General features: G+C 41.1%; 1 protein-coding gene across 6 annotated transcripts in view; it reads right to left on the bottom strand.

Moving 5' to 3' along the window:
- Nucleotides 1-738: 738 nt before the first annotated feature.
- ralgps2 (Ral GEF with PH domain and SH3 binding motif 2) overlaps nucleotides 739-12610 on the bottom strand; it is a 79400-nt gene continuing 67528 nt past the window's right edge. For 5 of the 6 annotated variants that reach the window (XM_030726677.1, XM_030726678.1, XM_030726679.1 and 2 more), the window contains 9 exons: nucleotides 12178-12316; nucleotides 11922-12073; nucleotides 11784-11838; nucleotides 11071-11148; nucleotides 9930-10035; nucleotides 8543-8635; nucleotides 7485-7590; nucleotides 4611-4702; nucleotides 739-4512 (listed from right to left, as the gene is read on the bottom strand). In XM_030726677.1, coding sequence (XP_030582537.1) covers nucleotides 4483-4512; nucleotides 4611-4702; nucleotides 7485-7590; nucleotides 8543-8635; nucleotides 9930-10035; nucleotides 11071-11148; nucleotides 11784-11838; nucleotides 11922-12073; nucleotides 12178-12316 — 851 coding nt within the window. In that variant the 3' untranslated portion in view covers nucleotides 739-4482. The remainder of the gene's footprint in view (nucleotides 4513-4610; nucleotides 4703-7484; nucleotides 7591-8542; nucleotides 8636-9929; nucleotides 10036-11070; nucleotides 11149-11783; nucleotides 11839-11921; nucleotides 12074-12177; nucleotides 12317-12610) is intronic. The other variant, XM_030726682.1, reaches the window with a different exon arrangement.

Raw genomic sequence — 12610 nt, 5'->3', positions numbered from 1 at the left:
TGCAATACAAATGCAACAGCTTTCTGGCACACCTTCATCCTACTTGGAAAGTTGATGACAGTGAATCTGAAGCAGCCAAAATGCATCAGAAATGACCCCCAATGAAGACCACAAGCATAAATGTGTTGCACAAGCACTGAAGTTGCTCTTTATGCTGCAAATGTTGCAGGGGTTTTGACCTTTGAAGACAGTTGACTAACAGCCACATTTACATCCCAGTATCAGCAAACATATGCAGCAACGCCTCCACATTCTTGTGTTTGAGCAAAAACTAAAGGCTTTTTTTTTTTTGATAGGAAAATTATTTGTTTAAGAAGACGGACCACATCAAAAACAGATTCTTTTAATCATTTTATTTGAATTATTAAGAGGCCTGAGAAGTTAAACGAAAAAAAAAAAAACATTTAAACTGTGTCCAACAGACAAAACACTTTAACTGTTAAAAGTACAAACCAAGTTGTTAATACTTTGTGTCTCTGACACCTCAGTGCACTATTAGTAATGCAAAGCCAACATCTATAGTGTAGTGAATCTGACTCTAACCTAGCAATGATTAAGAAAAGAACTCAAACAAACCAATTAGAGTAACTGGAGTGCTGTGATTTGCTTTTTTGATATTGTTAGACTTAAAAATCTAGATTGCTTTTAAAAATATATGTTTGCATCACTACTATGAAGAAGCCATACAACTAGACATTGTGCTCATCAAATGTTCATTTTTTTTTGTGTTTTTTTTTAAAGGGGGGATGAAACTGTCAAATAGTACTGAGACATATAATACGACCAAGACTCACATTCACCTCCACACATCTGTGCTTCATTTCACAGTCTCACACACACACACACACACACACACACACACACACTCACACACACACACACACACACACACACACACACAAAACCTTCAACAGAACGAGCACAAAACTGATATGGAGTTAAAAAAGAAAAAAAAAAAAGGGGGGAAGAGTGTTTATTGGTACTCAGTCTTCAAACTAGGCAGCACATCGCTCAGAGGAGAGGTCATGGCGCTCGCCACAGTCACGACACAGGCAGAGACAGACAAACACACAGAGCCAGGTAAAGGGCAAAGGTCATTTATGCACCCCCCCAATCAACTTGGATGCCTTAAATGTGGCATGCTGTTGTTGCCGTCCTTGGTAAACAGAGAATGATGCCTGGCTGGTGCACGTGAGGCACAGATTCACATTGGATCCACTTCTCCAGCCAACCAAAAAAGAACAAACATCCTCCCAACAAACCCTTCATCTCAACTGTGAGACCATTAAAATCCAGAATGAGTTTCACTCACAACAGTTAATACAGGGCAAGCTGTGCATGTGCAGACAGTATGGTCAGTTTAAAGGAAACTATACAAGTTCATAATGAAGAGAAGAAAATGTTCAAGCATGACATCAAATTTCTTCATTAAAAAAAACCTAAAATTATCTTAAAGGGAGAGTGGCTATATTACACTCTCCAAAAACAGAAAGCAGTAGTGGTTGATCTTGAAAACCAAATCTCTTAATTAAACACCTGTTTCCACTATTTTGACCACATGCTGTACAGCAAAAAAGAACGAACATGTAAACTCAGATTACAGTGAAGAAAACCACACAAAAGAAAAAAAAATGCTTGACAATTTGGGTTTCTCTCAGAAAGAGAGACTGTTGTACCCAGATTCAAAGACGCCCCCCAAAACCCTGTTCTGGTATCCACAGCTACACACGTCTTTGTCTTTCATCCTTCTCAATCATCATCAAATAAAACGAATACGAAGAAAAGAAACGTGAAGGGGATGTTGACGATCAAGATGAGCTTTCTTTGTGTGTCTGCTTCTTTTTTGCTTTAATTCTTCCTTTGTCGTACGAACTCATTTGACACATTGAAAATGACAAACTGTCTGAAAACGTCAGTTAAGACAGAATAACCAGCATCTTTAAACACAATCGTCTCTCAGCCACCCATCCCGAGCTCTCTCACATATTATCCGTTTAATTCACAGCCCCTCTTTGTCACTTTGGGCCAACCAGCAGTACTCAAACATTCGTTAGCCTCCGCAGTACGTCACTCTGGGATTTTTGTTGCTTCACAAAGTCTCTCCTCAGTGTGCAGCTCCAGCAACAGCGGACACAGATGAGTTCCACTCGCTCGCTCCTCACGAGTCGCCCTTTCTTCAGAACGTCACACAGCTCGCACAACTCGACGTTGAACCGTAGCGCGAACTGGAGGTCACCCGCACGCGATTAGGTAGCTGGTTACCCACACTGCTCAGCAGTGATGGCAGTCTCAAGAGATCGCCTAATCTGGCTTGAATTACAATGTTATTATAAAAATAGAGATGTATGCACAGGCACACACATGCGCGCACATACTTTCACTGACTGTCACATTACACAGGCCTATTTTTGGCTCCCTCATTCATTCTTTCACAGGTTTATCCACTACCACATCTCCTTTAGTTAACAAAGAAGTGAAACTCAATGAACTGGACGTCATCCTGGAGATGACGTCAGGAAAAACTGAAGTCCATTAGGGAGCTATCAGCATGGAACATGTTCATCCCATTATCCTTTATCAACAGCCTGAAATTTGCTGTTAATAGACCACACTAACAGTATGTATGCTTACTATTAAATACAGTATGTGCAGTGAAAGGACTGTGATATTGGGCCTAGGATTGTGTAAACATACGGTGTAAACAGCTATTAAAAGTAAAAATTTGATGTTTGACTATTACTGGGCAAAAAGCACCTCATTGTTTTTGTGTGCACCGCCACCACTCTGCTCATGTTTTTATAAAAACAAACCACAAAAGTCAATCTGTGGTATACTGACATATACGGGATGCACAGTGGAAACTGTAAATCCCCGGTTTTTCCCAACTGAAACTTATGAGTAAATACAAGTAATTACGCGGCAGCTCTGCCATTCATTTCATAAACCAGTAGAAAAAAAACATTTTGATGGCAACATCACTTTGTACTACTTACAATAACTATGGTGCTAATGCCATTTCCAAAAAAAAAATTAGATGCAAAACTGTTACAGCCTGAAGTTGAGCTGGGTCAGGGTTACCAGGATGAGGGTCAAAAACAGAAAAACTAAAATTCACATGTACATAAAATATTCAAAATAAATGCAAAAAAAAAGAGAAAATGACATTCAAATGTAACAGAAACTATGTTGTTGTGCAATCATCTACTACATGGTAATACTGTGAACTGCACTCCCCTCACCTCCCCCTCAAAAAAGAACCAAAAAAAGAAAGAAAAAAAGAACAAAACATCATAAACAAAGATTTAAAATAGACTGTATGGCTCCAGGTAGCTTTGAGTGTCTGCTCCAAACCAGAGGAGATAAATCGCCCCAAGTTTCTGTTGCTCTCTTTCTTTGAATCTTTCACAGTTTCAAGTCTTTAGTGTTTATGTGTATGTGTGAGTCTGGTGGACAAAGCGTCGCTCTTCTGAGCAGATGTCAGGCTACAGCGAGCAGTCAACACTGGAGGAAAACGAGTAAAACTCTTATCTATCCGACCGTGAACACGTCTTAGCTTAGATTCTGGGATTATCGTACCTCTGTGGAATACAGACAAGACTCCTCTGATTAAGGTGAACCTCCCACCCAGCGCAGCTACACCAGCACATACTGAACATTTAGTATATGGCCAAAAGGGTGGGAGTAAGTTCCGTAATAAAAACTAGACACATTCAGGAAGTGTGGGAATTGTTTCTGCTGGAATTGATTGCGAATAAGAGCCCTTAATTTTGCAACGATGCAATCATATAGGTTTCTGTGTGTTTGTGTGTGTGCGGGCGTGTGTGTGTGTGTGTGTGTGTGTGTGTCTACATGGTAAATATAAATATAAATAACCATGTGACTTTGAGCCAATTTAAGTGATTGAAGTGACCAACAACTTAAAGTGTGAATCAAGTAAGCAAAAAGTCCAAAGTCCAGTGAGTTAGTCTAAGTGTGTTTTCTGATTGTTTATGCAGCTGAATTAAAAAGATGGAAAATTTGCTTTCAAGCATGGGGGGAGAGGGGGGGTTAAATAGTTTACCCACTGGGGAGGGAAAAAGGAGAAAAAAAAAAATAAGGGGGTGAGGGGTTATGCCCCCCCAAAAAAACTGTCATTCTGTCAGCGAGAAGTCGTCAAATTGGCTCCAGTGAAGGTGCTGAAGAGAAGCAAGCAGGACACATGAGCAGTGGTGCAGGTCCTTGTTCAGTAGTCAATACATCCAAAACAGTCACTTTCATCCACACGGATTTGCATTCACTGTCACATACAAACACACAGGGTACTCTGGTTAAGGCAGTGGTGGCAGGTGAGGCTGCAGTGAGGCCAGGGCAAGAATCGGAGAATCGGTGGTCAGGGCTCATGGCAGTGAAAGCTCCCATTACTGAGTCAGTACTCCTTCCCCGTCGTCCTCGTCTGTCTCCTCATCCCTCTCTCCTCTGCTCAGCCGCACTTTGCAGCATAGGTCACTCAAATGACATCAGATTGGCTGGCACCTGTGAAAAAAAGAAAAAAAAAAAAAAGGTCAGATTTTTCAAAATGTACATACTGATCAACTCTGTGCATGTCTGTGTGCATGTGGGTGTTTTCATACCTGTTGCCTATTGCTCTGACAGGCAGCACTCAGATGTTTGTACCAGAGCAAAGCATTCGTTCTGTTCCCTGCCTGGTACTTGTAAGTGTTACCTAGGCAATGGAGACAAACAGAGTGAGGCGCCAGGTCTCTCATTTCCACCTGCTCTCTCAACAAGCTGGAAAGATGGCTAAAAGCCTCACTTGACTTTGGCACGCCCGATAAAAATCAAAACAAAGTGAAAAAGTTTGGGACAAAGTCAGATGATTTGTGTGTGTGAGTGCACATTATTAACAGCTGTGTGTGAACATTAAGGATGCCAGATTTGACTACTCTGCAGGCCTTAAAGGGCCAGTTCATAGCAAAATCAAATATTTTTCCTCTGCCCTTTGAAGCCATTTACTAATCTGGATAATTCTGGTGTGAATAGTCCTAATTTGCATAATGGCTTTCGAAAATTTCTGCCTTCTCTTGAATATAATGGAACTAGATGGCTCTTGACTTGCATGCTCAAAAAATACATCCGAAAATCTCTGCAGCTAAGTGTCTTCATAGAAATGTACAAACCTTATTGTAAGCACTTTCATGTCTCGACTACATGCCATTTCTCATGTGGAACCATTTTCTGCCAGACATGCAGAAAGCTTAACACGTGCAGCTCTGTCACAAGCTGGATGGATGTAGTTTGGTAGAAAGAAAATTACTGCTGAGTTTCCAATTTATTTTTCTTTGGAGGACTACAAGGTGAGTGCCATTGAGCTCCACTAGAACTAGGAGCGAGGGAACTCAAACACACCAGCACAGAAACCAAAAAAAAAAAAAATACATGTATGTTTGACTTAAGGGTGAAACGTCCCTTTAGGTCGACAGAGTCTTACTGTTCAGCAACACCATGAATGTCTGCATGCATCTGTGTGAAATTTTGATCAAAATGATTAAAAAAATATTTGCCGATAACCAAAATGTCACAATGACATTGTGACATTTCTTATTTTAGTCTTCCATCAGTTGATGGAAAACATGTTGTATTCACTAAGGTTATGTCTGTCATTCCTGTATGAACATTATCTGATTATTTAGATTCTTTCAAGCTAAATTTAGAGTCATTCGGAGCATTACAGTCAGTCCACGCATAAAGGAGAGCAGGAATGAGATACACTCACGGCACTAAAATTATTTATAAAAAAAAAAAAAAGAAGATTTTTTTTTGGTCAGAATACAGAAGAATAAAACAAAACCAAAAATTAAAACTGGTACCTATTCAGCCTTCAGTCCACGGTTATTATAGTTTTGGATTTTACATTATCATTTAACTTTTAGTTTGATTTCACTTTTTTTTTTTTTACTCTAATTCAGTTAGTTTTGGCTAATTTTCAGAGCGGTTTTGCTCTTTTTATTTTTGGTTTAATGCTTAGTGCTGGTTTAGTTTTCGTTACTTTCAGTATTAGTTTTAGTTTTTCCATACTTTGTCAGCTGCAAGATTCAAAGTGCAAGAGTGACTATTGTGCAATAAAAACTCAACAAAAGATAATGTTAGAAAATTGTATTCAACAACCAACTGTTCACAAGACAGCAGCATCACCTTCTAAATGTGTGTAATATTAAGGACACACATGAACATCAACAGGGAGAAACAAAGAAAAAACACAAACTCCAAATAAACGCTACAATAAACTTCAGCATCAGTGCGGTAGATTAACACCACCTACATGCGGTGTATAACATCAGAACGCATGTTTGACAAAAACAAACTGAACTCTCAGAAAGAGTCAAAGATCAAATCTGCATCCTGATGTTATTCACCACAAGAAGCTGCTTCTGTTAATTAGTCTCCAGCGCTGGGTCTTTGCGGCACAACCTACACAAGTGGTTGTGTAGTACTCATGTCTGCATTTATGTTTGTGTAGCTGGATTATGTGTGTTAATTCCCTTGCGGTCGCGTGCTGGTGTTTTATATGCGGTGCAGGCTGGACCTTTTTGGTCCTCGCTCTTTGTGCTCAGTTTTTTGGGCTGCAAACACATTTGTCCCCGTTTTTTCCACTTTCTTCTTTCCCTCATGTCCATTCCGATAGTTTCAACAGTCTCCCTCCAGGAATTTACTGATATTCCTTATATTGATGCTTTGGTTATTACTCCTGGTTGTTATTCTCTGATAAATTCAAACACTGCGGCGAAAAGTAGCCAGAAACACACAAAGACTGAACAGGTTAATCACAACGTTGCGGGCTGCGTGGACCCGACAAGCAGTCACGTTTCTCCAGAGGTGCACGTCAGGTTACGTCGTAGGATCAGAGCGGTTTCTGTAGCCATTGTGCGCTTCTCAGGTGGACTTTGATGTTGGTGGTTTTCCGCTTGAGAAGTGCTGAGCACATGTTTTCATCATCCACAAGAAGACACTCGCTTCTATCTGTGCTATTGTACTCAAAGAAACGCCATATGGGCCTCTGCTGCTTTCTCGGCAGGCCGCCACCATTACTTTGCGGACCAGCATGGTGAGCACACGTACGCACGCACACAGTTGCCCGATGCCGCTCCCAGCTTAAAACTACTAGAGCGGGAAAAAAGTTTATTCCACAAGGGTTCTGAATAAAAAAAACAAAAACAAAGGTCATTTTATCTGTAATTTCAGTTTGTTTTAGTTAGTTTTGGAAACTCACATTACAGTTTTAGTTAGTTATCATTTTTTTCCTTTTAATTATAGTTTTTATTTATTTCAGTTAACGAAAATGTTTTCATTATTTCGTTTGTTTTAGTTAACTAGAATAATCCTGGTTCAGTCCACTGACCCAGTTTATCATTTTAATGCATCTTTTTTCAGACACAGACCAGCTTCTTGCTGGTGTTTATCACTCCCTCTTTGCTTCTTCTCCTCATGTGTGTCTGTCAAAGCCTCACCGTGCTCAGAGTCGGTCAGCAAGAAGACGTCAGGGTGCTCAGGATCGTCAGCCATCATGGCCATCAGACCCACCACACACACGGTCTTACTGGACGTGGACTTGAACTGGTAAGAAGACGAGCAAAAAATATGATCAACTTTCTCAAAACGTCTCTGTTTACATACTGACACAGAAGAATTATTAACACAAGCTTTGTGTGTGTGTGTGTGTGTGTGTGTGTGTGTGTGTGTGTGTGTGTGAGAGAGAGAGAGACAGAGAGAGAGTGAACTCCCAGTATTGCATTTTCATTCCACAAGGTTCTCATTAGCCTGAGTGACACACAGGACTGCAAGTGATGTCACTGGCCTAATTATTCAATGAGTGCTACCATCTGTCCGTCTGTACCCCAGCTATACCACAATCCAACCAACTCCCTCACACACTCACACACACACACACACACACACACACACACACACACACACACACACACACACACACACACACACACACACAGCATTTCTTCCTGCTTTTCTGCCTCTTCTGAGCTTCTGTTAAGTTTCAGTAGATGCTCTTGTCAAACTGATACACCACACACACACACACACACACACACACACACACACACACACACACACACACACACAATACTTGTTTTTAAATGTCAACATTACATGAAAAATCTGCAGCTCTTTGGTTTCATTTCCTCCCCCCCCCCTCCTGTGCATACCAAGTACAAAGTGCACGAAAAAGAATCATTAAGTGTTTTTCTCAGACTTCATTTTGTAATTAAACTTTTTAAGACTGAGTAAGTAATTGCTATCATATGTCGTCTCCTTATAAAATAAAGTGTGCGCTTTGGGGTCGTTTGGTACGCCGACTCTCACTTCTATCAACACCTCCAGTTCATATGGAGGACATCTAAGACATTTAGACATCTTAGTGTCGTTACATTATGTTCCATCTGTAGTCTTCACCTGTTCAAAGAAAACACCTTTATAGCACCTGCTGCAAAAATGCTGCCCATGCATGTGTCATCAGAGTGTTTAAGAGTGAGTGAGTATGTGTGCGCCTTACATGTTTTCGCTCAGTGGCCTTCAAGGACTTGGCAGGGTAGTAGTAGAGCTGGGTTCCACACAGAGCAACCCAGTATTTGGTCCAAGATGCCACCTAGAGGCACAAATTGAAATCTGGTCACATACTCTGCTTCAACCAGTCAGTGAAAACTACAGTGTAACACAAAGGTAATATTACACTCAACATTAAAACCACCAACAAAGAAGCAAATCACACTGATCATTTTTTACAATGAAATCTAATGCTTGGCAATCACATGGACTTGAACTGTTGCAGACTAATCACACCTCCACTGGCAACGACCTCTGCTAGCTGGTCAATACACAGGAATGGCTCAAGGAAAATGATACAGAGCCAAAGGAACTGACCCAACCTCTCTGCAGATCCCCAATACTTGGAATGGACATTATGCTTGTGGAAAACTGGACTTTGGCCCAAGAGGTTCAGATTTTAGATTTTTGGTTCCAGCTGTTGCCTTTTTTGTGAGATGCTGAGAAGGGGAATGGATGGCATTTCCATGTGTGGTTCCCACTGTGAAGCACTGATGAGCAGCTTCGATGGTGTTGATAGGTGGTTGGGGGCTTTGCTGGTGAGTCAAAACATACCTTTGGGCTTTGTAAGGGTTATATTCACCCATGAAAGCCAAACTGGGATGAGCTGGACTGCAAAAGGAAAGAACAGCAGCTGACAAGTGCTCAGCATATGTGGGAACTCCTTGAACAAGCATTTCAGGTGATGACCTCACGAAGCTGGACAAGATGTTGCCGATATTGTGCAATGCTGTTATCAAAGCTGAGAATCTAAAATCGAAAACACATTTTGGTGTGTTTACCACATATTAGACTTTTAAAAACCAGAATAAAACCCTGGAATAGAATAGCTTTTGACTGATACTTTGAATGCAGTAATTTGGTTTGCTTTGTCTCACTGAGTTGAATGTTGTGGTTTAGAGAACTAAAAGTCTTTTCTTGTGCTTGTAATCACAACAAAAACTTGAAGACGAGATAAAGGGAAAACACATGAAAGAAACTGGGACCAAGTGAACCCGTTAATTAATGCAGCTGGTGTGGAGAGAGGCTTTTACATCATCCACAGTACCGACGACTGTCTTAAGCTATTTTAAGTACTTAAAGCTCCACATTTGTTTCCAGCCAAAACGGAAGGAGATAATCTCAGTGGTGGTGGTGGTGGTGGTGGGGGTTGATGAAACATGTGGAACAGACAGAGAAAGATGTTCTGCAGGTTAAGGAGTCTCTGAGGTCCCATATGTGATTGAGAGTATTTGCTTCCCATGTGTTCCTGTATAGAATACATGCAGGTATGGACAGCACATGGAGGCATGTGCGTGTATGGTTATCTGGGTGAACGTGTGCGTGTGTGTTCTCACAGTTGGTTTCTTGCCCTCTTTGAGTACAGTCTTGCGTCTCAGCACCCCTTGCACTGTGACTGCTCCAGGGTACAAGTGAACTGCAAGTTCCTCTGACTCAGCTGAGCTGCAATGGTAACAAAGACAAACATTACACCTTTAATGTACAAACATACATAAAAAAAACCCAAGAAACATGCATATCCCCATGCATGCACACATACATACCAGACAGATTTGGAGAGAAACTAATCGTACAGGCAGATGAAATTTGCAAAGCTACCTTTACCCTTGCTTCATGCCTACGTAACTTCTCTTAAAACTACACGTTTGTCTCTCTTGTTCTCCAACAGAATTGAATTTCACAGATATAAATCTTAACACCGCTATCTGCACAAAGAAGAGCAAAGATGGGAAAAGTGGTGTGCAGATTGTGCCCGTCTGGAGGATCAGAGCAGGAAGCTCAGTGCAGGAGCCTAGCGAAGCCGGGGGGGAGGAGGGGTAGAAAGAGCGAGACCATCCCTAACCACAAGAGATGCTTATGTTCATAACTGGACGTTAATACTCCTCAAGAGTCTGTTCCTCTCTGCTTTAGGAATGAGGATTTAACAGTTTATTTCCAGTAACACATGGAGCACTGTGACTGACTTTGGAAACTTGCTTTACCTCCAAGCTGTGAAATACTTTGGAAACTAATCGCAAAAAGAAGTCTAGGTTGACTATAATCTCAGGATCTGGAAAAATGATATCTGAAGCACATGGTAATATAGATTTTTTTTTAAGTCTTTAATAAACTGCAGCAGCATCTCATCTTTCAAGATTCATCCTCAGCCTTCTTATCAGTTTAGGCAATGCTTTCAGCTTTAGCTGGCTGATGTGCAGACTCCCATACCTTAACTTCAACCTCAATAAATCTGTGAGAATGAGACAGGCATGCAAGAAATTCGAGAAGGCAGCAAAAGATAAAGAACCATAACCCCAAAAGAATTTTCCCTTCACCTGATCCGTGATTTCACCAGGACACGCGCACGTATTTCAAACTACAAGATTACCCCAGCAGTACACATACTCTAAGCACCAGCACACAGCAGCCCCTTCGCAGGGACTCAAGGGTGAAAAGTGAGGGCAGGAGAGGGTTTGGCTCAGATCGGGATGCGTGTACCTGCTGGGCCTCAGGACTCCTCTGTAGGGGATGCGGGCCACACGGATCACTGGGCCCAGAGAGTGATAGAACCGAGTCCTGTTCAGAATAGCATAAGATAGGATAGGACAAAATAGGGGCACGGGATAGTGTTAAGGCTGTGTGGCTCTCTTTTTTTTCCCCTGCCCTGTTTTTGTGCTTAAATAGCATGGATTAGGGACAGAAGACGAGCAGTTATTTGGTTAGAGAAGTTACTGATGGATGTGTGTTTATAGGGTAATTCAAAAGTTTAAAAAGGAAGTGTGCTTTGAAAGAGGTTAAGATGGATTTCATGCTAGTAGATTCTTGAGCTGAGTGGTTTTTATTACAAGATCTGGTGAGCTTGGCACAGGGGGACTACTACATTTAAATGTTGAGCAGTTAATACATTTCAGGCTGCTGGGGAAGCAGAAGCATCTTTACATCTTTGCTACAGGCTGAGCGCAGCGGTGGAGGGATGAGGCATGACTGCCTTGGCTGCAAGGCTAAAAGCATGGCGCGTGTGAGAGTTTCAATGGCAGATTGTTTTGCATAAATGCGCCTTGAAGCCAGAGCTTTAAAATTTAGATGATCACATCCGGGCTGGGGATTTTTTATTTATTTTTTTAAATACAATCTGCTTTCTGTATGTGGCTGTGATGAAAAAAAAAAAAAAAAAAAAAAACCACTGAGGACATGGATGCGTTAACTTTTACCTCTCAAAAGCCGGCCAAGACATCTCTTCACTGAGCTCGGAGCCTTCACTGCTCCCTGTAGACATATAAAAAAACATCACAAAAATGTCCACTGAACATAAAAACTATACTTCATAAGGATAGATGTTTAAATATTACCAAGTGAAATGCCACTGGACAGAGTCGAGCTTTCTGCTTGTCCCCTGGTAGGACTGTGGCTTTCCATCACGCTGTCATCCAACAGATGGCGAGAGCCAGCATTGGGAAATGTAGCACTTTTAAACTCGACTGTACTTGTCTTATGAATAAAGCTGTGGAAACACAGAACACAGCGATATAGCAGAGCAGTGCCAGCACTCTAACTTAAGGACACAAGGAGGAAAATTGTGTTTAATGCAAGATAACAGAAACAAACTTGTAGCCCAGACTGTGGCACTTCCTGTGTCCATAGGGCAGAAGGTTCCTGGGGGATGGAGGTGTTGCTGGGACTTTGGTTCCATCAGCTGCCACCGTACACTTACGGCCGCAAAGAGGAGATGCTGATGCTTCCTGACCTGTAAACAGAGCAAAACAATAATGTTGTAACATAGTACAGAGATGGTATGTACAGGGTGTGCAAGATTTTTTTTAAGAACTTTTAAATTCCACTTTAAGTGAAATTTAAGCCCAAACTTGCAATTGAAATACACATTAAAAGTGAAAACATACCTTTTACAAATAAACATATTAATGTCAGTTTAAAAGGAACAATGAATTAAAGTATTTTGCTTTTTAACAACATTGGCCAAATGTGTTTATTAATGTGGAAACAAGACAAAAAATATAATTTTTGTTCGAATGACATCCCA

Source organism: Archocentrus centrarchus, chromosome 4 (genome assembly GCF_007364275.1).
Source record: "Archocentrus centrarchus isolate MPI-CPG fArcCen1 chromosome 4, fArcCen1, whole genome shotgun sequence".
Classification (NCBI taxonomy): Eukaryota; Metazoa; Chordata; class Actinopteri; order Cichliformes; family Cichlidae; genus Archocentrus; species Archocentrus centrarchus.
Note: the sequence above shows the minus strand (reverse complement) of the source record. Positions and strands in the feature narration are given on the sequence as shown.